Source organism: Choloepus didactylus, chromosome 17 (assembly GCF_015220235.1).
Source record: "Choloepus didactylus isolate mChoDid1 chromosome 17, mChoDid1.pri, whole genome shotgun sequence".
In the NCBI taxonomy this organism is placed as follows: Eukaryota; Metazoa; Chordata; class Mammalia; order Pilosa; family Megalonychidae; genus Choloepus; species Choloepus didactylus.
In genome coordinates, this window is record NC_051323.1 from 44,569,821 (window position 1) to 44,597,455 (window position 27,635).

The window sequence follows — 27,635 nt, forward strand, 5'->3', positions numbered from 1 at the left end:
AGACGTGGGTGCCAATCCCAGCTCTGCTACTTACTGGGCTTATGACTTTCAGCAAATTACTCGGAGTCTCTATTTCCTTATATGAACAATGGGAATAATAAAAATAACTACCCAGATGAGGAATGAGACAACTAGTGCTTGACACTTAGCTCAACAACAGTTACCAAGTATAAGCAGGTTTTTTGTATTATTATTTTTTATAACACAAGAATTTTTTCTGCTCTCCAATGAATTCCTTCAGAAGAATTCTGCAAATGACTGCTGGTACACTGCGTTCTGCTCCAAAGCAGTAGCTCTCAATATTTCCCAGACATTTTGGTAGCTTCTGATTGAAGAAATAATGATGAAAAGCTACTACGAAGTCAGCAAAACTGTTGTAAGAATTCATGTTTTATAATTAATCACAACTGCATCTATACATATTTAGAAAATAGTACATATGTGTGAAACATTATTTAGACAGTCTATTAACAACACTTTGCCCACATAAAGTCTGCTGTGCTACAATGCCTGGTTCTTTATTCTGAATTAGTTCTTACTCTAATTAGTCCATACAAAACATAGAGGTGGTGTTGGTTCTCGCATGTATTTTTCCCAGCCCGTTCACATTTTGAAGCAATTGGGGAAAGCTTTCACACACAAAACTAAATACAACCTTAGGGATGTATGAAGACCTCAGAGTACTTGGTTCAATGGCCACTATATTTCCCACTATGTTATGATGTTTGGGAAAGCAGAGTATAGATGAAGGGTACAAAAGCATTTGCCACTGTTAAAAAAAAAAGGAAGAAATAGAAAAAAGCGCCTGACTGAATTCTATACCCTGCTTCAGATGACCTCTATTAGAGGAAAATGCCCTCATGGACTTACAACTCAAGGGAGGAATAAATAGCCCCAGAGTTTAAGGTTGCCAAGAGTGGACTGACGATGATGCTGGGTGCAAATGCAATGGAGTTTATATAGGCTACAAATTTAATAAAGGTTTGTTAATGCTTTTGTTAACAATGGTTTAAAAAATTCTGCAGATTTTGAAATCTGCCTCAACTCTATTTTTATCCATAAGCACTGTTATTCTTCTAGTACATGAGTAGGTTTTCCAAAATGCACGGGCTGTATCTTAAATACCCGTGTAAACTTTAGAACCTATGCACTACCTTCAACATATTCTCTATTCCCTCAAACACATAGCCCCACCTTGCTGCAGCTCTTTTCACAATTGACAAGCCCTCTGTGAGCTTACATGATCCCTATCCTGCAAGCTCTCACTAGCATCCTGGATCCCTCCCTTTACATTCAACATGTACTAAACCTCACTTGCCGATTTCCAACTGGACTTCGATAAACCCTCTTTCTCCAGTAGTTACCGGCAGCCTAGAAAACCCTAAATGATCTAAACCAGGGTCTTATCTCAAGTAACACAGATCTCTTGAACTCAGTATAGTACATAAACAAAACATGGACGTAATTATATCTTTATTTTCTCTTACCTCTAACTGAAATTTAATGTCTCCTTCCTTTACTAATGTAGCCAATAAATCACTATATTATTACCAGTACCTGTGGCTTTGTCACCAATGAAAATTCTCTAGATATATTTTCATATTCTAGTTTTCCAAGATATCTTGAATTACCATTTAAACTTATTACTTCAAAAGTAAACGAGGTGATGAACGCATAACTATGTTATCATACTGTGGACAGTGGATTGTATACCATGGATGATTGTATGGTGTGTGAATGTATTTCAATAAAACTGAATTTAATAAAAAAAAAAAGTAAAAGAGTTAATAGGCTTTCTGTTAGATCATGTTATTTAATGTATTAATGCATTAATAAAAATGACATTTCTAGATCAAGAAACTTATATTTTGAAAAGTATATTAATATAATTATTTCCTCAGTAATTTGATGTGTTTTGTTCTATGCATTTAAGAACAACATTCTGAGAAGGGTTTCATCAGAAACCAAAAGGATCCATGGCACAGGAAAGGATATAAACCTCATGCCTTACCTCTCTGACCTCAACTCCTACCAATATCACCCTTATACTGTAGTATCTTTCCTTTACTCCTCTGATACACCAAGCCTAGGGCTAGCCTTATAGCACTTGCACTGCACTGACCAGTCCCACTAGCCTCCCCCAAGATAGTAACAGACGGCTTCTACCCACCATTCAAGCCATACTTTGGACAGCAATTCCTTAGAGGCCTTCCTTGACCACCCAATCCAGTGCCTTCCCTCACTCCCAGCCAAACCATTCTATCATACCAATATATTGTTTCCTTTATTGTGCTCATAACTACTTAAAATTCTTTCTCATTTATTGTTTATCTGTTTCCCTCTCCCCCCTCCACAATTACAAAAACTCACAAGAAGAGTAACTCTTCTTGCTCTTGTAGAACAATGCCTGGCACAAACTAGGCAATGGAGATCAAGTAAGGGAGTTAGGGCGATTAATTTTGATACACCCAAGAATTATCTAGCAAGGATATAAAAAAATCTCATAAGGAAATAATTGTTAGCTTCCTAAATGCATAAAAATGTGAAATCATTAAATAATTTTTTAAGAACTCCAGATTCACTGACAGCACCTGATGATTCATTTGACGATTTTATTTTCAAGAATGCAGCTGTGTGCCTCATAAGCTGCTGTGATAGTTAGATCAGTAAGCATAAGTATTTACATTTCTATAATAACGTAAAGCATAATTTAATTGTAAGTAAAAACTTTATCATTTACTATGATAAAAATTTTAACAAATTATTTAATCAATTTTTGCTAATATACCTTTATCAGTACAGACTAAAATAGAATAAAAAATACTGCAAGCTTTCAGGATCTCTTAAATAACAGGACAAAGCATCCTGAACTTGACAACCACTCATCATTAACGAAGCTTCCCCTCTAGCATGTTCATTCACACTCTCCCTCCAACATTAAGGGGTACCTTTTCATTCTCCCCAGAAGAATTTACTGAGGACCCACCACATGCCAGGAACTGGCTGAAATACTTACTCCTTATCCTCATGCGGCTATATTCTTGGAGGATGGGGAGGATACAGACATTAAACAAGTAATCACAAAGAAGTGTCGCAAGTATGATAGGGAAAGTATAGGTGCTTTTGAAACATATGACCTGAGGGCAGGAGTTTATGGCAGTCGAGAGACAAGGCAGGATTCCCTACAAGAATGTACCTTTAAGGTGAAAAGAACAAAGCCAGACAAGATGGAAAGGAAAAGATGTCAAAGCCCAAAGAAATAACATGTACAAAGGCCTGGAGATGAAAGTGTGCAGTGATATGAGATCTGGGAGGTGTTCAAGTTCACTTAAGATTGATGCACAGAACAGTGTTTTTCACATTGCAGGCTTTCGTTCATTAGTTGGTCACAAAATCAACTTAGTAAATCTCAACTAGTATTTTTCAATGAAATAAAACAAAATGTCAAAGTACACAGTAGTAGGTACTGTTTAATATTTTCAGCTTTATATGTTCTTTTAATTTTATACAGTTTGTTACATAACTGTATACGGGAGGTGTGTATTCATTCACACACACACACACAAACACACACTCCATGGGTATGCTCTGATTCAAGATGTAAAAATGGATTTCTTATTGTGGGTCACAGTAAAAAAAAAAAAAGCCTAAGAAATACTGGGAGTCTGTATAAGGGGAGAAGGGGTAGACAGAGAGGTAGGCAAAGACAACAATTCACAGGGGCGGGGGGTCACAAATCCATTATTCAGTTTAACTTTAATCCTAAGGGCAGTTTAAAAACAACAACAACAACAAGAACAACCTCCAGACGGTTTTAAGCAGGATAGTGACAATACATGTTTTTCAGAAAGACTGTTGGCTGGAGCAGTAAGAATGGATTAGAAGGAGCCAAAACAAGGGCAGGAAGCAAAAGCAGTTAGGAGGCTGACCATAGTTCAAGTAATGACAATCAATAATAGCCTAGTGATTTCAGTAAGGATGAAAGTTGATAGGTGATAAGTATCTATGATGTGGAATCAACAGGATGGTAACCAAGTACAATGAGGAGAGGAAAGGAGTTAAGATTTATTCTCAAGAATTAGGCAACTGGGTGGATGATGAAGCCTTTTACAAAGAAAGAGAACATTAAAAAAAGAGATTAGAGTGACGATGAATTCACACTGGACATTGAAAAAATAGGATCATATGGGAAATACTTGGCTAGAATTCCCCTACATTGCAATAATCAGATGGCCGGACCAGCAGCAGTTCACTTTAGTAAGAGCATGAGCTCTCAAGAGTATTCCCCCACATTTCTGCTTCATTTATGTGTTATCTGCTGGGCCCCTTTAGGCAGCTGTGCTTACAATCCCTGATCTTACCCACCACTGGCAGCTGCCAACTATGCCACAGCCCCCAAATTCTCACCTCAAAAAAGCCTTTCCTAGATTTGTATTTGGTAAAGTTGAGTTTGCTATGTAAATTGGCTGTAACTCCACTTAAACTGTTAAGTGTCTTTTCTCTCAGATTATTTACAACACTTTATTTAAAAAAACTGAAAAGTAATTGGAACTGGCTGTTAAAATAATTAAGGAAAGTACACCAAGCCTTTCTAATCAAGTTAAATGAACAAGTAATATCAGAATACAAATGAATTATTAGGACAGTTCTGGATAGCAGAAATGAAGCATTTCTTACACCTGCCCCCGTGACACCAATCTCAGACCCAAAGTCTGACACAAGTCACAAACTGAATCAGCAGACTTTCTAAGTAGACTCTACCCTCAAGTCTAAAGTTAGTATTAGCATTTTTTATTAGGTTAAAACTTTGGTAAATGGTAACAAACAGACATGAGTTTCAATTAACAAAGATTTAAACAAATTATTCTATGTCCACATTCCTTTGACTAATATTAAATAAATTCTCTGTATTGTTAACTCCAATCTAGAAGTATTACTGAGTATAAACAAACTTTTATCTAGCCCTTTTAACAATGTATTTATGAAATGGGCTTAAAAATCCATGTAGGAAAAGAGCTAAGATACCAATAAGAAAGTAAACAGTATTCACATCAATATGAGGCTGGATTCACCAAATCACCCAATTATCAGAAAAGCAAACAGTAACAGTGCAGGTGAATCGCAGTAACTCAAATTCAAAGAACTATTGTTGTTTTTATAAACTGATAAAGATGAAATTTAAAGAAAATACTTCTTCAAATTAAAGAAATTTAAATACAAAATTTACTTCACAGTAAATTTACTTCACAGTAAAGTTTAAAAAGTGCTCAGTAGTAAAGCAGATTAAATTTTATTAGCTATCTTTCAAGAAATGCCAAATAAATTGTTTTTATATTATTTTCCACTTAGAAGGAAACTCAGCAATGAAATTTTAAAATGTGATTATTTATTAATCATTTATTATTATTTAGTAACTTATGTTATTTAGGGTTTTTAAAAAGTAGGTAAGTTCAGGTGCTATGGAAACTAGAGAAAGAAACTTCTAACTGCATAGGAAGGCCAGAGAAGGCATCTCAGAAGGGGGCCATTTGAGATCAATCTTGAAAGATTAGTAGGGGTTCATCAAGCAGCCAATTTAAGACAGAAAACATGCATAAAAGCATGAAAGAGCATGGCATGACTGGAGAGGAATACTACTGTACTGAGGCAAAGAACGGAGGTGAAGGAGTATAAGGGAGGCTGATATGGAAGGAAGAGGCCAGATCATACTAAGAAATGGGCCTTTTTCTGATAAGCTATGGGAAACAATTAACATGTTCCTGGGAGGCAGAAGTGACATGATCAAGTGTGCTAAGGTAGATTATTCTGGCTTCAGTGAGGAGAATACACAGACCAGGGGAGGAAAAATAGCAGCTCTGAGGTGTTTAAGAAGTAGATTAAACAGAGAAGTAGATTAAACAGAAAAGATGATCAATCGGATGTGGGGAGAGGGAAGGGTTACATAACCTCAGTATGACAGCTGTTACAATAAAATTCATCAATGAAATAATTTGCCTACCTGGAGGAGTGGTTTTAAGCACTACCAGAGATTTGTCCCAAATGTACAACACTGCTACCCCAGTTTTTTTTTTTAATTTTAGAAGACATGGAGAATAAGAGAGACAGCCAAGTCCATCTTTTCAAGCAACTAGTTAAGGAGAAAGATGAGCTTTTAACATTCACTGCAAATCTACTTTTTATGCTGTTACTGCCCCCTGCTGTCTCAGGATTTACTGTATTTTTTTCCCAAGAATATAGCATTAACATAATATTAAACCTAAAATTAATTAAAAAACAAAACATCACAAGACAGAAGTAGAACAAATTCAATTTCTATCAACATAATATATTAAAACTTTTAAAGTCACGATTTTTGCTTTTGAAGAGTGCATTTCATTTATTTCCTTCAAAACTGAGTCCTACTTCCAGCTTTCTCCATGAAATCAGCAAGGTAAGGAGTTATACTGAGATTTGCAAAATGAAATTCTTGCAGAAATTCTTTCAGACAGGTTAGTTAGATCAGAGTCACCTAGACTCTCATTCAGTGTAACAGAAAGAAAAGAACCCAGCTCAGCACACCTGGAACAGATTCCCTCCCTACTACTTTCCAGGATGAGTGACTTCAGATACCTTAACTGGACCTCAGTTGCCAAACCTACAGTGTAAACTATTTGGTTTAGATACTGTTATGATCGCTCATAGATTTATATAGCAAGGATAAAGTCAAAAGAATAAGGAATTACTAGCCTGTGGCAATCTCTCACCGAGTATATCAGCCATGCATATGCAGAGCAATTGATAATGAAAGCCAAGCTACCCCCAACCCCAATTTCTAACTTCCATACTTACCCCCAGGGAGTGATAAAGCTCATCCAAGAAATGTACAGAGTGGTATTTCTTACTTTAGGGGGAGTGGAGGGAGGTTACATATGGTTTTGAATCCTTTCCCGAGAAAAAAAAAATACATATACACAGAATTTTGCTTAAAATTTAAAGAAACCTCCAAGAGCTCATTTAAAGATTCCTGCTTAAAAGTTCCTACTTTTGAGTGAAAAGAGGGCCAGAAATAGAACTCAAGATGTAGGAATGGAAGGCATTTAAGAGGAAAGCAAATAGACGCCTTGAGGGGAATAACCCATAGAACAAGAGGAAAACCAGGAAAAAGGAGTTGTTGAACAGAATCCTAAAGAGGAGAGTTCAGGAAGATCAAGATTGTCAAATTCAGCAGCAAAGCCCAATAATGGACTGTGTTCATAAATAGCAACTAATAAGTCACTTGGCAAATACCATTTCAGTCCTGTGGTCAGGATTGGAAGTCAGATGACTGAATGAAGATGGAAATGTAGGCTTTCAGAAACTTGGAAAGAGGGAGAGAAGTATAGGTGGTAGCAGAAGAGGACACAGGAACAAGGAAACAAGGAGGACTTTTTAAAAATACGAGAGATGTGAGCATTTAAAAATACCTGGTGGTAAAGAGCTACTAGACAGATTAAAGAGAAGTGGGAAATTAAGGACTAAAAGGATGGGAGTGGAGACATGGGGATAGGAAATTAACTTGAGTCCTAATTCAAGGCCAGAACTTTCTCAAGAGAATAAAGGAGTATTGACGTACTATGTGAGGGAACAGATGTATGAGGAAAGAAAAGGTTTAAAGTAGCTAATGTAAGTGGTGAAAACGAATTGAGCAGACAACCAAAATCCACAACTATACCGTGATTCTATCCCTAATACTGGCCAATCATGTTGTGTTTCCAGTCAGTCCTGTTGGAAATTGAGCCAGAGGATATGAAATCAGAAAAACAGCAGTAGACGACATTCATGTACAGGATGAGTAAATTGAGGCACCAGAAGGGTAAATGGCTATCTAAAATGTGGAAACAGGAAGGTTTGAAAACACATTTTCTTTATTTCTGCTTTGAGGAACTAAATGCAAAGGCTCTAAGTCTCAGTTTAATGAGGAACACTGACTGGTACCTTGCAAAGATGGACACTTAGCTTTTACACTTTGCCAGATAAATGAGAAAAGGTTACCATAAAATTTAAATTAAATCTATATTTATTTTGTACCTTGTCAAAATGTTGAGTATAATCTGCATGCAAAAGAACAAAGCTTTCTCATAATACTGAAAAATCTGCTTAATATTTCAGAGATGTTTTTAAGTCAAATTTAAAATGCTTTATGTATTAGACATAATATAACAAAAATTATAAAAACTATAATTTTAGAACTGTATGTGCACTTAAAAACTATGCTTGTATTAATTTTATTCACCAATATTGTACTAATCAACTACATGTGACTTTGTGACACTGCTCACTTGTTTCCTAACTTCACTTGGACTTCAACTGTTAGAGAGTTTGACCAAGATCCTTTATCTCAACTTCCTCTCATAGGTGTGCTGTGAGGGCAATTACAGCAGGCCTAGAATTAGTCTGCACTGTTTTATTAAAGTTCCTACATGGCACTGACCCCAGTGGAGGCACAAAACATTCTAACAATGTTGTTTAGTAATCACCAGTTGAGGATATTCAGGTGGTTTGTACCAGCTTGTCATCATTGTTTACTGTGACTGATGATTTACACCTGATCTCAGAGAGTCCCAGGGCTCTGCTGTAGAAGCTAGTTATGTAACAGGAATATGCCCACTTGACCATCAAATGTAAAAAAGCCCAAGTGAAACCCCATTTTGGGCACCCTGTTTGGTGTTCTGTGCACACATCAGTTTGCTCCTCATCTGAGAGAAAGTGCTTCCCACCCCATGGACCTTTCAAAGAAGAGGACATGAGGAGCCTGCACCTGATCTCTCCAGGACCCCTGGTGTGCGACAGCCTTTGGCTGTGGTGCTCATCCTTACTTTAAGGCTGCTGCTGTATTGTATTCTTGTCCTGTAAAAACTGTAGAATTGTAGGCATTGTCATTTTGGGTCCTGTGAGTTTCCTTTAGTATTCAAACCCTCTTTAACCACCATGGCTAGTGCAATAGGCCTATTCATAATAAACCAAGAAACTCTTATCATTCATTTCTAAACAGCAAAAATTCTAAGTTTTCCTCCATCAATACTTACCAACAGAGCAGAGATAAACACCCAGGACTCATGACACCTAGACCCAATATTAGAAAAACTTTAAGTATGGATCAAAAGAGTGGTCACTAGCACCAACCTTTTAAGGATAGCACAAGTTATGAGTGAAGGAAAGCAAAAGCTAAAATCATTTTGTTACCTTCATATTTTTCCAAAGCCTGTATAACATTAGGTAGTTGATTTATACCCTGATAGATCCGGTAACAGTCTTGTAAATTTGCTGCTTGTCTCTGAAATTTCTTGGCAAGTCGGTTAAGATCTGGGAATCGACGAAGTAAATCTTCTTGTAAACTCTGCCTCAATTCTGCATCTTCTACAAAAGCTTCCACTAAATTTAATCTGAAATAAATTGCACTAGAATTAAATCTAAATAGTTTAGTATGAACTTGAATATATTCTGAAATGTTAGCTTTTTTGTTAACATGGAAAAGTCCACAGACTGTGGCACATGCAGTACCTAATTAGCTATTAACCAATTTAATCTTTAGTTTAGTACTGTCACAAGATACCGAAATATGCCTGATTTTGTTTGACTTGCATCAAACGGTGTCACTTAATTATTGGGATACTGTTGTTTTACTGAAACATTACTATACACATAAACAATGATGTTTAAAAGGCATGGAATTATAGTTGAAGAATATTGCCAAATCCAACACTATCAGGTCTTATAAATTTTCATAAGGCTTTCTAAAATTACCTTGTGACAGGGCAAAGTCAAAAATTTTAATCAAAAAATTGAAATAATTGTTATCATTACCAAATAAAATTTCAGCTTGTTTCAAAAACTATATAAAAAATTAAAAACTATACAACATACAGTGCATACTAATCTTGCAACCTATTACAAATCAGTGACTTTCTATTTTTCTTCACTGTAACCCACAGCAAGAGATGTTTTTACATCACAACCCAGTACATGCATACGTAGATAGATACTGAAAATCTCTGAAAAGTAAATTTTAACAATGGAAGGTAGGGAAAATGTTCCTACTCATATTATACATATTATATATCTCTAGCTATGGCATTAGAGAACATTTTCTGGAGGCCATGGGCATAGATGACCCAAAATCTAGAATGCTATCAGAAGAGCAACCGTTTTCCTAGTATTTGTAAACTATGTAAGCAGTAAACCCTCAAATAAACAGAGGAAAAGGAAAGGAATCAAGTTTTAAAATCTCCCAACAATTTGTCTCTCCATCGGCATTCACAATTCAGGCACCATTAAAATATTCATCCAGCATAACATATGAGAGAAAAATGTGCTACCCCAAAGAGTAATCACATACTTATCATATACACTTAAAGCAAGACTTCTCAACTCCAACACTACTGACATATGGGGTGGATAATTCTTTGTTGTGAGGGGCTGCTCTGTGCATGCTTAACATTATCCCTGGTTGTCCCCAGTGTGACAGCCAAAAATGTCTCCACACGTTGCCAAATGACAGATTGAAAACCACTGATTTAAAGGAATGTGAATAAAAATTCACCTTTTAAAACATGAAAATAAAGAGAAAAATAACTACAGCTCTACAGAATGTCGATAATATCCAAGCAACTGGCAGAAGATACATCTGCACTGACAAATGCCTAATGAGTGGAAGAAAAATCTGCTACCAAGTTTGTATTCCAAACCAGACAGTGGGGCTATGAACAAGTATTAAGAAGGTGACATCATCAACATGGTGATGTAAACAGCTACTGAAAACTCTTATCTAGAGAGTCAATGAAAAAAATTGACAATTCTGAATTGTTTGAAATTCCGGAAGAGGATATAGACTGGAGAAGGACTCCACAGATGCCAAACTGAAGAAAGACAAGAAATCAAGAAATACCAGGTAGGAATCTTCCATCCCAGACCAGCCAGTCCACTCCACTCCCCTTCATTCAGACTCGGTGTGGGAAAGGATCACAATCAGCAGACGGGATCCCTCTCACTAGTGACACTGAAATCTTTCCGACACAGACCTACAGCTGAAAATCCTTCCCCCACCCTTGAGGGAAGCAGCAGCCAGCAGCCATTTCCTGGCCTTCGGGATGGCTGGAGTACTGGGACACTTGAGAGAGTCCTCTGCCATAGGTACAGACCCACATCAAGCCAGATTTCAGTGTAGACACAGCCTGTACTCAGGGGCAAGGAAACCTTTGAGAACGAGTACGTTACCAAACTGCGCCATCTGCTGGACAGTCTGGAAAGTGCAAGAGAATAAAACACTGAAAAAGATGCTCCAGACCCTTTATTAGGACCATAGGAGCTATTCTACTTGCCCTGCACAGCAACCCAGCCCGGTTTTGGCTGAGAAATACGGACACCCCAACTGTCAAAGCATGGCTCTAAAACAAACCGAAGTCTTGCTGACCAGCAGAAAATAGCACCACTGGAAGCCAGTAGATAAATATATATTATCACACACAGTGAGCCTGCTAGGGTGCCCAGTGCCTATTTCCCATCCTTGTGACAGGCCACAGTGGGAGCCTGATTTGGGGGAAGACTGGAGGACAGAGCCACCCTGACAACTGGCCAGTGAGAAAAACAAAGAAATATAGAGATCAAAGAAAACCCAAGGGAAAAGAGAGAAAACAAACTCCAGAATAAACTAATAAAGCAAATCAGCTGCTTAAACAGCAAAAAATCACAAGCCACACCAGGAAACAAAGATATGGCCCAGTCAAAGGAACAAACAAACACCTCAATTGAAACAACTAAGTAAAGATGTTAAAACAAATCTTCTAAATCAAATCAACAAGTTGAAAGAAAATGTGACAAAAGAGATGAAGGCTATAAAGAGAACACTGCATGACCATAAGGAAGAATTTGTAACTTGAAAAACCAAATGGCAGAACTCATGGGAATGAAAGGCACAATAGAACAGATGAAGAACACAATGGAGACATACAACAGCAGACAGAGAGGCAGAAGAAAGGATTGAACTAGAGAACTGAACATCTGAAATCCTACACACAAAAGAACAGATAGGGAAAAGAATGGAAAAATATGAGCAGGAGCTCAAGGAACTGAATGACAACATAAACCACGAGAATCTATGTGTTACAGGTGCCCCAGAAGAAGAAGAGAAAGGAAAAGGGGCAGAAAGAATAATAGAAGAAATAATGAAAATTTCTCAACTCTCATGAAAGACATGAGATTACAGGTCCAAGAAGCACAGTGTACGCCAAATAGAATTGATCCAAACAGACCTACACCAAGACACTTACTAATCACATTGACAAATGTGAAAGACAAACAGAATCCTGAAAGCAACATGAGAAAAGCAATCCATCATATTCAAGGGAAGCTCAGTAAGACTAAGCATGGATTTCTCAGAAGAAACCAGAGGCAAGAAGGCAGTGGTATGATATACTGAAGACACTGAAAGAAAAAAATTGCCAACCAAGAATCCTGTATCTGGCAAAACTGTCCTTCAAAAATGAGGGAGTTTACTGACTGTGTTTTAAAACTTCAACTTCTACATGAGACCACGGAAGAGATGTCTATTTGGTACAGGATCTAAATTTTCTAAATGGTACAACTCTACAGTCGGTCTGTTCAAACACCACAATTGCATGGAACTTTAAATAGGAAGTGAGATACGGTAGGTTAGTATAGGCTGGAGTGAAATAGTGACACATCCTAGAGTAATTTGGGCAGATAATAAAAAATGTATTTACAGCCTCCCCCTCTCCCTAGCCCCGAGGATCTGGGGGGAAGGTGTAGAAGGGCTGGACTTCCTCACCTGGATTGCTGTTGATGTTGTTACAAACACTGGGACTGGCGTTTGATGTGCTGGGCCCTCGATCATGGGACTTGCCCTTATGAAGCTCGTTACTGCAAAGGAGAGGCTAAACTTGCATATAATTGTGCCTAAGAATCTCCCCGAGCACCTCTTTGTTGCTCAGATGTGGCCCTCTCTCTCTCTTACTGAGCCACCTCAACAGGTGAACTCGCTGCCCTCCCCCCTACGTGGGACCCGACTCCCAGGGTTGTAAATCTCCCTGGCAATGAAGAATATGACTCCTAGGGGTGAATCTGGACCCAGTATCATGGGACTGAGAGTACCTTCTTGACCAAAAGGGGGATGCAAAATGAGATGAAATAGTTTCAGTGGCTGAGAGATTTCAAATGGAGTCGAGAGGTCACTTGGGTGGACATTCTTATGCACTATATAGATAACACCTCTTAGGTTTTAATATATTGGAATAGCTAGAAGTAAATATCTGAAACTGCCAAACTCCAACCCAGCAGTCTGGACTCCTGAAGACGATTATATAATAACACAGATTATAAGGGGTGACAGTGTGATTGTGAAGACCTTATGGATCACAGCCCGTTTATCTAGTGTATGGGTAGATGAGTAGAAAAATGGGGATAAAAACTAAAGGACAAATGGGGTGGGATGGGGGGGATGGTTTGTGTGTTCTTTTTTCACTTTTATTTTTTATTCTTGTTCTGGTTCTTTCTGATGTAAGGAAAATGTTCAGAGATAGATTGTGGTGATGAATGCATAACTATGTGATCATACTGTGGACAGCTGATTGTATACCATGGATGATTGTACGGTGTGTGAATGTATTTCAATAAAACTGAATTTTAAAAAAAATGAGGGAGTTTAAAATATTTACAGATGAGACACTGAGAGAGTTCGCAAACAGGAGACCTCCCTCCTCTACAAGAAATAGTAAAGGGAGTACTACGGACTGAAGGAAAAGACAGATGAGCGAGGTTTGGAGAAGAATGTAGAAATAAAGATATCAGGAGATAGAAAGAGGTAAAGATTAAACATTTGACACTGAAGGAGTACAGAATGTTTAACAGGATTGACTGTATAGATCCAGAAATGGATAGCACAATATTGAGTGATGGGAGCACAATACCGTAAGTACATCGAACAAAGAGGACTGTGAGTATGGTTTAAAGAGGAAGGTTAGGGGCATGGAGGACACCAGAAGGAAAGACAGAAGATAAAGACTGGGACGGTATAACTTGGTGAAACCTAGAGTGGTAAATGATCGTGTTAAATGTATAAATACAAGAAGGTTTTTACATGAGGGAGAAGAAAAGAAAGTCAGCTTTGTAAAGTGTTGAAAATGGGATGGTATTGGAGAAAAAATACAATCAATGGAAACTAGAGTCTAAAGTTAACAGTAACATTGTAATATGCTTCCATTAACTGTAACAAAGGCAACACACCAAAGCTAAATGTCTATAAGAGGGGAATATAAGGGAGGAGTATGGGATTCTTGGCACTGATATTGTTGTCTGATTTTTTTATTGTATTTTACTTTAATTCTTTTTTTCCTTTTGAAGCTTTTGTCTTTTTCTTCTTTTGCTTCTTTCTCTTTTGTTGTGGAAGAAATGGATACGACCTCATATAGACAGTGTTACAGAATACACAACTATGTGATTATAGAGGGAACCACTGATGGTTTACTTAGGATGGAATGTATGGTGTGTGAATAAAAATATCTAAAAAAATAAACAGAGGGATACAAGTGCTGGAGAAAATGTGGAGAAAGGGATGTACCTAATCGCCATTGGTGGGTAAGTAGAATGGTGCAGCCTATCTGGAGGGCAGTGAGTTGGTTTCACAGGAAGCTAAGCATGGGATTGCCGTATGGTCCTGCAACCCTGGTACTGGGTATATACTTGGAAGAACTGAAAAGAGGGACATGAATGGACATTTGCACAGTGGGATTTATGGCGGCAGTATTCACAATTTGTAGTGAATAGTGGTGGCCTAAGGGTACATCGACTGATGAACGCAATGGCAAACTGTGATGTATACATACAATGGAATATTGAATTGCTACAAGAAGGAATGAAGACCCTGGTATCAAGAGATTGAGAAAGCCTTTTTGACCAAAAGGGGGAAAAGAAAGGCAACAAAATAAGGTTTCAGTGGCTAAAAGTATTCAAATAGAATCAAGACACTGTCCTGGAGGTTACTCCTATGCAAGGTTCACCTAGATATGCCAAATGACCACAATACGATAGGCCCAAGTCAACAGTAATCCCAAAAACCTTAAAGAATACCCAGATCCCTATCTGAGACTCTAAAAGTTTCAATCAGTAAGTTTATTTGTCAAAAACTTACATCCTTCAGAGTGCTCCTATACCAGGTAAGTCTAGAAACTGAGAGGCAAGAGCCTCTTCAAGAACATCAGCTAGATATGCCCCTTTGCTCCTAGGATTGACATCCCTTTTCAGCATGGACAGGTTAGAGTGGTCACTGCCTGGACATCCCTGATGATCGGGAAAGTAATTAAACTAGAGGAACAGGTAGCAACAGAAAAGACAGGAATTTAACAGAGGATTATGAATGCTGAATCTTCATATAATTTTCTTTTTCTTAGTTGCTGGGGTGTTGGAATAGTTATGGAACTGTAACCCATAGCATCCTTTGAAGTTTGTTCTATAGCTACTTGTTGAATTCTAATTTAGAAGCTATACCTTTTTTAATATATGTTATGTTTCACAATAAGGAAATAACTGAAACTATGGCACTATAACTCATAATAACTTTGGAAATTTCCTATATACCTACTTGTTAAATCATACTTTGAAAGACATTACCTTTTGGTTTATATGTTGTATTTCATAATAAGGAAATAAATGAAACTGGAACTATGATATTCTTTGAAATTTGCTAATTACTTGTTAAATTGCACGTGGAAAATTAACACTTTTATGTATATATGTTATATTCTACAATAAAAAATATGATTAAAAAAAAAAAGGAATGAAGTTTTGAGGTCAATGGACATTGAGGACAGTATGTAGAGTGAAATAAACCAGAAATGAAAATAAAAACATTATAATGCCTCACTAATATGGACTAACTATAATGTGCAAGTTCAGAATTGAATCTGAGAACATAGGTTATCAGGAGAAGGTTTATTGTAAAGGTTCCTAGATTATAAGCTCTTACAGCAGTTACATCTATTCCTGAGACGTAATGGCTATTTCTAAATTCTGAGATGCTGAGCTCTTTGTGTATAACCTGGTCGGTCCCTGGAACTCTGGGTATCTGTGTGACACCTAAGACTCAGAGCCAGAGTCTGGCAGCTATGAAAGTCAGCATTACCCTATAGAGCAAATGTTAAGGAGTCTGAAAAAAGAGAGCAGACTTCAATTAGATATGAACAAAATGGTCTTGGTTATGACTGAGGCAAATCAAACTAAAGGGTAAAGGACAATATTGATGGTGTTTTAAAACTTCAACTTCTGTGTGAGACCAAAGAAAGAGATGTTTATTAGGTGCAAAATCTGTATTTTAGTTTATTCAAACACCATAATTACATGGTACTCTGAAAAGGGAGTGAAATCTGGCTGGTTTGTACAGATTAGTGTGAAGCCCCGATACAACCCAAAGTAATTTGGGCAGAGAATAAAAAAAGCACTTGCAAAGCCCTCTTGAGGGACTGAAGGAAATTGTGGAAATATTAAACTTCCCCGCCTGGGGAATTAACGATATTCTCACAAGTATTGCGGTCTACCAATCTAGATGGCCAAGACCTTGATCTTGGGGCTTGCCCTTATGAAATTTGTTACTGCAAAGGAGAGGCTAAGCCTACTTAAAATTATGCCTAAGAGTCAACCCCAGAGAACCTCTTTTGTTGCTGAGATGTGGCCTCTTTCTTTAAGCCAAATCTGCAGGTAAACTCACTGCCTTCCCCCCTACGTGGGACATGACGCCCAGGAGAGTAAATCTCCCTGGCAACGTGGGACGAGACTCCTGGGGATGAGCTTCCCCCTGGCATCATGGGATTGAGAAAGCCTTCTTGACCAAAAAGTAGAAGAGAAAGGCAACAAAATAAAATTTCAGTGGCTGAGAGGTTTCAAATGAAGATGAGAGGTCATTCTGGAGGATATTTTTATGCATTATATAGATATCCCTTTTTAGTTTTTAGTGTATTGGAAGAGCTAGAAGGAAATACCTGAAACTGTTAAACTGCAACCCAGTAGCTTTTATTCTTGAAGACAATTGTATAACTATATAGCTTACACTGTGTGACCATGTGATTGTGAAAACCTTGTGGCTCCGACTCCCTTTATCCAGTGCATGGACAGGTGAGTAGAAAAACGAGAGCAAAAAGTAAATGAATAATAGGCAGGGGTGGGGGGTATGAGATGTTTTGGGTGTTCTTTTTACTTTAATTTTTATTCTTATTCTGTTTTGTGTGTGTTAATAAAAGTGTTCAAAAATTGATTGTGGTGATGTGCTGGTTTGGATGTATTATGTCCCCCAAAACGCCATTATCTTTGATGCAGTCTTGTGTGGGCAGGAAACATATAGGTGTTGATTGGGTTGGAGACTTTTGATCGGATGTTTCCATGGAGATGTGATCACTCAACTGTGGGCGAGATCTTTCATTGGATAATTTCCATGGAGGTGTGAAATCAATCAAGGCCCATGCCCATTCAGCATGGGCCTTGATTAGTTTACTGGAGCACTATATAAGCTCAGACAGAGGAGCGAGCTTAGTGCAGCCAAGAGGGACACTTTGAAGAATGCACAGGAGCTGAGAGAGGAATGTCCTGGGAGAAAGTCATTTTGAAACCAGAACTCTGGAATAGACGCCAGTCACATAACTTTCCAGCTAACAGAGGTTTTCCGGACGCCACTGGCCATCCTCCAGTGAACGTACCCGATTGTTGATGACTTACTTTGGACATTTTAGGGCCTTAAGACTGTAACTTTATAACCAAATAAACACCCTTTATAAAAGCCAATCCATTTCTGGTGTTTTGTGAAAAGGCAGCATTAGCAAACCGAAAAAGGTGATGAATGCACAACTATACAACGGTATTGTGAACAATTATACACTGTGGATGACTGTATAGTTTGTGACTATATCTCAATATAATTGAATTTTAAAAAGTATTAAGAAATAATTTCAGCACTGACTACTCCAGAAAAGATTTCTATAGCATGTATTATTACAGACTAAAAAAAAAAAAAAGTGTGCCATGGATGCCAACAAGTGACACAATCAAAAAAAAGCAAACTGGGCCCTTCTAGCTAAACCTCTGGCTATAACTGAGCTTCCCCACGTTTGGTGCAAGGATGACCAGCACCAAAATCTCTTAGAAGCAGGAAAGAATGTGGCGGGAGAACTAGGTAGGTAGCCATATGCAAAAAAATGCAGGTGGGCCCCTACCTCACACCATGTACAAAAATTAAGTCAAAATGGATCAAAGACCTATATATAAGAACCGAAACTATAAACCACCTAGAAGAAAACTCAGGGAAGCATCTTTAGGACCTTGTTTAAAGGCAGTGGTTTCTATTACACCAGAAGCATGAGCAACAAAAGAAAAAAATAGACATATGGGACTTAATTAAAATTACAAACTTCTATACATCAAAGGACTTCATCAAGAAATTACATTATGGAAGGAAATATTGGGAAACTATATATCTGATAAGAGTTTAAAATCCAGAATATATAAAGAACTCCTACATTCCAACAACAAAAAGACAACTCAATTTAAACATGGGAAGAAGACTTGAATAGATATATCTCCAAAGATACACAAATGGCTGCGGGATACTGATTACGTGCTCCGACTTGGCGGGCCTGGGCCGGGGGACCGGATCCGCCCCTGGGGAGGGTGGTGGGCACGGGCGGTAGCGCCCTCCACAGCCCCCCGGGCCTGAGAAAGTGGAGCCGGATGCAGGCCCCATTTCCTCACCCAAAATATCTTGCCCCATGTTGGGCGCCAGGAAGCTTGCCAGAGAAAACCGCCCCCCTTATCTTGCCCGCCACCCCCGTTGCCAGAGCAACTCCCACCACCGCCAGTGCGCATGCACCGTTGCCAGAGCAACTCCCGCCCCTTTTTCAAACAACCCCCGCCCTCTATGCCAGCCTATATAAACTTGTACTCTCCCCTAATAAACGCTCTTGGTTTTACCCTCCTGAAAAAAGCGTCCCGCCTGTTTCCTCTCGCCGCCCTCCACACCTTGCACGCCACCGCCAGGGACCTGGCCAAGTCCCCCGCCTTGCCCTCGCCTCCGGGAAAGAGCCCCCGCCGCCGGTACCCTCCGAGCAACGCCGAGAGCCGAGGGTTCAGCAACCGGCCGCCCCCCCCGATGCAATAGACGCGACCGCAAATGGCCAAAAAGCATATAAAAATATGCTCAACATCATTATCCATCAGGGAAATGCAAATCAACAAAACAATATGAGTCACCACTGGAAAGATGGCAGAGTGAGATGTTTCAGGGCTCTGTGCCCCCACAGAGACTTTGAACCATCAGAAAGAACTTCAGGAAAACACCTGTTCCAGTTTGCTAATGCTGCCGTTATACAAAATACCAGAAGTGGAATGGCTTTTATAAAGGGGGTTTATTTGGTTACGGAGTTACAGTCTGAAGGCCATGGTGTCCAAGGTAAGACATCAACAATAGGGTACCTTCACTGGAGAAAGCCATTGGAATCTGGAAAACCTGTTAGCTGGGAAGGCACACAGCTGGCATCTGCTGCTCCCAGGTTGCGTTTCAAAATGGCGTTCTCCAAAATGTCAGCATCAGCTTTCAGCAGCCATCTTCAAAATCTCTCAGCTGCAGCGGCACCAAGATTCTTCTGTTCGTCAGCTCTTTTATATGGCACCAGTGATTTAATTAAGACCCACCCTGAATGGGAGGGGTAACACCTCCATGGAAATTATTCATTCAAAGGTCTTGCCACAGTTGATTTAATCACATCTCCATGGAAACACTCAATCAATAGGTTCCAATCTTATCAACACTAATATGACTGCCCCCATAGAACTGCATCAAAGACATGGCGTTTTGTGGAACATAAATCATCCAAACCAGCACAACACCTTTCTCAAAGCACCAGAAAACAGTTAAAAGTACTTCATTAATAGAGCTAGCATCAAATCAAGAAAAGCATTATTTAAAAGCAGAAGGATCTCCTGGCACCCTGGCTAATACCTCCCCCTGCCTCACTCGCTCAGCATGTGTTCCCAGCCCACAGATCTCTGGTCCCTATCCTACATACTAGGGGCATGTATGTCTAGCCCAATCTGTCTGGTGGTAGCCTGAGGGACTCACCACCCCAAAACTTGCCCTACTTGTATTAGTGGGCTCACGGAATTCTCCTACAGAACACTGAGAGAAACCGGTCAAGTCATGCTGCCTGGGGCAAGGGATTGCTGGCTGTAGGACATACAGTATAGTCCTGGGGACCTGGCTGAAACTGCTTCCTGGGGAAGAAGGGACATTTGTACCCTTGTGAACGGGAGTATGAATGGGGGAATTCTTAGAGCCACAAGAGCCACATGAACATGACTCGCCAAAGACAAGAAAGAGGTGTGCACAAAAAGGATCAATGGGGAACCCTCTATGCTTTGGCCTGGAGGTATTCTCTAAACCCTATATGGATAAGCCCTAAAGGAGAGCACCTGCACAGGTCAATCTGCAAAGACTGGTTAAGGTGGTTTTTTTTTGTTGTTAGCTACTGACAATCAAGAAAAGCTGTCATAAAACTAGCTGGATACAAGCTTAAGGCACAGATGCCTCAGAGACCAAATTCTAGGGACAACACATTAAAATAACAAAATGTCCAGGCTTCAACAAAAGATTACAAAACTTAGGAGAAAGAGGAATCAATGGCCCCAGCAAAGGAGAAAATTAAAGCATGAGAAACGATCATGGAGAAGGACCAGACCTGGTGCATACCATAAAAAGACTTCTAAATATTATCTTAATTATGATCAAAGAACTAAAGATATAGATAAAGAAATGAAGGAAATAAGGAAAATGATCAATGAAAACAAAGAGAAATCATGAAAAGGAAACAAATAGAGCTGAAGATCACAGTAACAGAAATTAAAAATTCCCTAGAAGGGTTCAACAGCAGATTGGAGCTGGAAAAAAAAGAAATTGAAGAAAGACAATTGAAATCATCCAGTCTGAGAAAGAGGGACAAAAGAATGAAGAAAAGTGAACAGAGCCTGAGGAAACCGTCAAGTGCACCAACACACACATAGTGGGCGTCCAAAAGAAGAGAAAAAGAGGCTGAAAGAATATTCAAAGAAATAATGGCTGATAGCCTCCCAAATTTAATGAAAGACATGAATATACACATCCAAGACACCAAAGATAAAGAGAATTCTAAGAGCCAAAAGAGAGAAACAAGATGTCCTGTATAAGGGAGCCACAATAAGTGCTGATTTCTGATTGGAAACCATGAAGGCAAGAAGGCGGTAGTTCAGATAACATATTTAAAGGCCTGAAAGCAAAAAACTGCCAATCAAGGATCCTTATCCAGTAATACTGTCTTTCAAAAATGAGGATTAAATTAAGTGTTTTCCAGAAAAACACAAGCTGAGGGAGTTTGTTATCACTATATCAGCCCTACAAGAGATGCTAAAAAAAGTTCTTCAGGTCAAAAGGAAAAGACAATAGATTGAAGCCATGTGAAGAAATAAAGATCCCTGAATAACTAAGGGGTAAAATAAATGTCAGTACTCTTGTATTTTTGGTTTGTAACTCCACTTTTTACTTTCTACAAGATCTAAAAGGCACTAAATGCACAAAATGCAATAATACATCAGTGGTTCTGGACTCAATGTATAAACATGTAATTTGTAACAAGAAATAAAGGTGTAGGGACAAAGATGGTATAGGAATATGGTTTGCATACACTATGAAAGTTAAGTTCATATCAAAGCAAACAAAATTATTACAGATTTAGGAGGTTAAATTTAAGCCCTATAGTAACTACAAAGAAAATGTTGGAGAATATGCAAGCTCATAGAAACAAAAATTGGAGTACAGGCTGCCAAGGAGACGGACAGGGAGAATGGAGAATTAATGCAGAATGAGTATAGACAGGGTTCCTGTTTGGGGAAATTGGAAAATTTTAGTAATGGAAGGTAGGGCAATATTATGAACGCGATTAATCCCACTTGTGAGCGGTTGAGATGGGGAAGTTTACGACGTATGTACGTTCCCACAATTTAAAAAAAAACAAAAAGGCAATTAAAGAGACAATGACAATTAAAGCAACACATGATCCAGGACAGAATCTAACAAGAGAGGAGGAGGTTCAAAAGGATGTTACTGGGACATATGAAAAAAAAAGGAATATAGACTGTAAGCTTTATATCAATTCTAAATTCCTTGAAATGCTTAAGTGAATATCCTGGTTCCTAGAAAATGTACATGGCAGTATTAAGGGTTCAAGGAGCATGATGTATATGAGCTACACTCAATTGTTCAGAAAAATGGATTGATAAACAGATGGATAGATAAATGGCTTGACAGAATGATGGCTACATAGCTAGAATTACGAAACAAATGTGGCAAAACATAAAAAATTGGAGAATCTTGGTATCTGGGGCGATAGAGGTATGTTGGAGTTCTCTGTATGGGGTTTGTATTATTTTTTTTTAACTGTCCTGTAAATGTAAAAGTATTTCAAAATAAAAAGCTAAAAATAAATAAACACAATGATAGCATCTCACAACCACTAGAATGGCTACTATTAAAAAAATATATATATAGCAAGAGAGGATATAGAGAAATGGGAACACTTCTACATCATTTGTGGGAATTAAAATGGTGCAGCCACGGTGGAAAACAGTTTGGTCATATCTGAGAAATTTAAGTATAGAATTACCATATGATTAGGCAATCCCATTTCCAGGTATATCCCCAAGAACTGAAATCAAGGACATTTGCACCCCGATGTTCATAATGGCATTATTCACAACTGTCAAAAGGTGGAATCAATCCAAGTTTCCATCAACAGATGAATGGATACACAAAATGAGGCATATACATACAATGGAATATTATTCAGCTGTAAAAAGGAATTAAGTCCTGATACATACAACAACATGGAAATAAACCAGATGCAAAAGGACAGATACTGTATGATCTCACTGACATATACAATAAGCAGAATATGCAAATTCAAGGTAAGAAACAAGAAAACAAGTTACCAGGGGCCAACCGGGGCAGGGAAATAGTTGATATTTAATTGGTATGGAGTTTCTGTTTGGGGTGATGGAAAAGTTCTGACAGTGGATGGTGATGGAGGCACAACTTTGTGAATGCAATTACCACTGAATTGTATATATTTAAAACGGGACAAAAGGGGAAATTTTAGATTGTATATAAGATACCACACACACACAAAATAGAACTGTATAACACAAATAGTAAACCCTAATGTAATCAGCGGGCTAAAGTTAATAGCATTATTAAGATTGTATTGTTTCATCAAATGTAATAAAAGTACCACACTAATGCCAAATGTTAACAGGGAAAAGGGGAGGCAGGATGATGAGGAACATGAGAACTATACTTTCTGCATTTTCCTATAAACACTTGGAGGTGGATAACAATAATATAGAATTCCCTGGGGGTGAGGAATTTTAATGGGCTTCTCAAGTGATTCCTATGCGCACAAGTTTGTCCTAACAATCAGAGAAATCCCTGAGTATTCACAACAAAGCAGGGAGAAAGGAAAACTGATGAGGAAGAGATGAAAGAAATCTGTTTCTGGCTGACAGATCCCCCTCATCTTTCTTTTTCTCTCCTTTCCCTACAATTCCCTTATCCTTAGACCACTCTCAGCTACATGGTAAAAATCCACAGGGAAGATGTATCTGATCAAGAATCTTCTTATGCTTCTTCCTTGTTCCAAGTATCTTAGCACCATTTCCTCTCAAACTGCCCAGAAAATAAATCATTAAGTAATCAACACTGCTTAATACCACAAGCACATATCATCCTTTCTTCCCTTCTGCGAAAAGGGTGGCTATGCAACTCACCTGCAAAAGGGTTCTCTCTATATTAAGGAAAACACTAAGTTAGTCTTGTACCTGTTTTACTACTGAATTTTGTACCATAAGCCTTACCTATTCAAAAGAAATGTTTAAAAAATAAAAATTTGTAAATGAAATAGCTATATAGTACAATGGAAGAAAAGCTAAGGTAACTGTTGAGGGGAGAAACGCAAATTCCATCTATACTATGATCCTATTTTGTTTTTGAGTGTATCTATCTTGCAAAATATGTGCAAATGTGAAAAACTGCTCATACACATAGGAAAAGAGACCTGGAAGGGAAAGAACACATACTAAACTGTCAACTGTAGGTAACTTACCTCCATGTAGCAGGACTGGAGACAGGATGGAAGTAAGCAGTGGATATTTATTTTCTTGTTCGATAGATTAACAATTACCATATAGCACTTTTTAAATTAATAACAGATTTAAAAAAAGTTCTGAAGTATATCATGGGTTAATACAATGACATGAAACCATAAATGAAGAGCACAAAAGCAGAATTTTACAAATTCTCAACCGGTCCACACATTCTAGAACTTCTCTTGAGCAGTAATAAAATTTCCCATTTGTTCTTCACATCTTACAAGGGAAGGCCAAGAACTAAGCAAACTTGATAAGAGAAAACCAGAGTTGATTTCTAAAGAACCAACAAGGTAGAGAGATGCATTATTAATACTACAGAGTAAGAATACAAAAAATTCTTTTTTACTAAAGATACGTAACCTTTCTCCTTTTGTCTTATTTCTACAAAGCCCACGAACAGAAGGTGAACTCTCTGATTTATCCAAACTGGTTTTTATAGATATTCAAACCACTTTCAAATTATTCAAATGCTTTATCCAGAACATATCTTTATCTTGAGCTAACTTCCTGCTTCTGTGGACAAATTCTCTATAAATTGGATTTCAAATACGGTATATCAAATTCATTTCCTAACAATTTTCAGAGAATTCAGAAACAGCCATCATCCTTTTCCTCTCATTCGTAAGCTCCCAAATTTATTGAATGATTGGGATAGTCAAATGAATACTACTGCAACCTTACTTTGAGTGATTTATCAAAAAATAACTTGAAGAAAATGAACTTGAAGTTATTTTACTATTTCTGTATTTATAAAGATCCAATAAAAGCATTAAGAAAGAAGTAAAACAGTAAAGGGGTGAAAAATCTTCTAAAGAACATGACACAAAACAATGCACAGTCCCTCAAGGCTTTGGTCCAGGAATCATCAAAAGTTTACTAAATTGCTAGTTTCACAAGTCTATTCAGTATGATATTTCAAAAATAATTACAGTGTCAGTTTATGTTTCTGGCTAAAAGAAAAAAAAAAAAAAAGACTGCTTTGCTGTTTCCATGACAATGCCACTTTTAAATCTAACAATTTTAGAAGTACCAAAGTCTTTGTTGGCATGAGATAGTATGCCTGTCAATCATACCCAATAAAATTATTCAACTTCATGATATTCCATGTTCACAGACTAGAAGACTAAATATTGTTGAGATGTCAATTCTTCCTAAAACAATTTACAGATTCAACGCAATCCTAATCAAACTCCCAATAGCTTTCTTTGCAGAAATGTAAAAGCCAAACATCAAATTTAATTGGATGGGTGAGGGGCCTGAATAGCCAAAGCCTCTTGAAAAAGAAGAATGAAGTTAGAAGATTCATAATTCCTGACTTTAAAACTTATTACAAAGCTACAGTGGTGAAGAGTATGGTGCTGGCAGCAGGATAGATATATAGCCCAAGAGACTAGAATTGAGAGTTCAAAAAGAGAACCTCACATCCATGGCCAATTGACTTTTGACCAGGCTGCAAGTCCATTCTATTTGGAAATAGTTTCTTCAACAAATGGTGCTGAGAAATCTGGATAGCCACATGTAAAAGAATGAAGGAGGAATCCTATTCTCACACCATATACAAAAATTAACTCAACATGGATCAAAGACCTAAATATAAGAACCAGGACTACAAAATTCCTAGAAGAAAATGTAGGGAAGCATCTTCAGGATCTGGTGTTGGGCAATAGTTTCTTAGACTTTAAGCACAAGCAACAAAAGAAACTTTTTGTGCAAAGAACTTTATCACTTTATCACAAAAGTGAAAAGGTAATCTACTCAATGGGAGAAAATATATGGAAACCATATATCTGATAAGGCTTTAATATCAGAATGTATAAAGAAATCCTACAACTCAACAATAAAAAAACGCAAAGAAAAAGGGCAAAAAGACATTTTCATTACTCAAAAAAAGGGGCAAAAAGTTTTACAGCCATTTCTCCAAAGAGGATACGGAAAGATCTTCAGTATCACTGGCTATTAGGGAAATGCACATCAAGCCCACAATGAGATACCATTTCACAACCACCCGAATGGCTACTATTAAAAAAAATAACAGAAAATTTCAAGTGTTGGAGAGAATGTAGAGAAATGGGAACAAGCATTTATTGCTGGTGGGATGTAAAATGGTGCAACTGCTATGGAAGACAGTTGGGCAGTTCCTCAGGAAGCTAAGTACAGAATTACCATATTAACTGGTGATCCCCCTACTAGGTATAGACACAGAATAAATGAAAGCTGGGACTTGAACAGATAATTGCACACCAATGTTCATAGCAGCATTATTCACAATTGCCAAAAGATAGAAGCAATACAAGTGTCTATCAACCAATGAATGGATAAGCAAAATGTATATATGTACAATGGAATATTATTTGGCATTAGAAAGGAATGAAGTTCTGATTCATGAAACAACATGGATAAACCTTGAAGACACCATGTTGAGTACTTAATAAGCCAGACACAAAAGGACAAATATTGTATGACCTCACTGATTTGTAATAATTAGAATAAGCAAACTCAGAGTCAGATCCTAGAATACAGGTTACAAGGGGCCAGAATGGGGGTAGGGAATAGGGGTTTAAAGCTTGAATTTTACAGTTCCTATTCAGGTTGGCTGTAAAGTTTTGGTAACAGATGATGGTGAGGGTAGCACAACATTGCGTACGTAACTAACAGCACTGAATTATACATGTGAATGTGGTTAAAAGGGGAAATTTTAGGGTACATGTATGTTACTTGAATAAAAATGTTAAAAAAAAAAGTATTTCTAGTCTCAGTGCAAGTAGATTTTAGTGAGTGGAAAGATGAGCAGTACAATACATAAACCAATTCATGGATATAACTTAAATAGAAGCAAAAAATGATTCACGTTTCATTTCTGACAATTAAATAAAAGTGATAGAAGCAACACCGTACAATACAGTGGTTAAAGACATGGGCTGGGAAGTCAGGCAGGCCTGGGTTCAAATTCAGTCTCTATCACATTATAGCTGATAAATGTGAGGAGCTTAGCGAAGTACCAGGCACACAGTAGGTACAACACTATCACCCTCCTCCTTCTCCTAAACTCTTTAGAATGGTTTAAAAGTAATACCACTTTCACCGATACTCCTGAAACTATCACTGACTACATTTCTTGACTAGATGCAGGCACCGAACTCAAACATCTAGTCACATCTGTCATCCCTATGACTACTCTAATAAAAAGAGAAGGGACATCTTTGCTTTCCTTCAAGCCACTCATCCCATAGCCACATATGTTAAAATTAATTCCTTGCTTACATTTTCAAGAGAGTGGAATAAAGAGATTTCCATTATCTTCTCTTCTGGGAAATCACAGAAAAACAATAATGGCAGTAAGAAACAGAAAAACTTGATTGGATGAAACCAAGAGGCACACATAACACTGAGGGAAG

At 37.9% G+C, this 27,635-nt stretch overlaps 1 protein-coding gene across 2 annotated transcripts in view; it reads right to left on the bottom strand.

Moving 5' to 3' along the window:
• Positions 1-27,635, bottom strand: part of MSH2 (mutS homolog 2) — a 90,794-nt gene that overhangs the window by 47,615 nt on the left and 15,544 nt on the right. For both annotated transcript variants that reach the window (XM_037807186.1, XM_037807187.1), the window contains exon 7: positions 9,202-9,401. In XM_037807186.1, the coding sequence (XP_037663114.1) occupies positions 9,202-9,401 (200 nt within the window). The remainder of the gene's footprint in view (positions 1-9,201; positions 9,402-27,635) is intronic.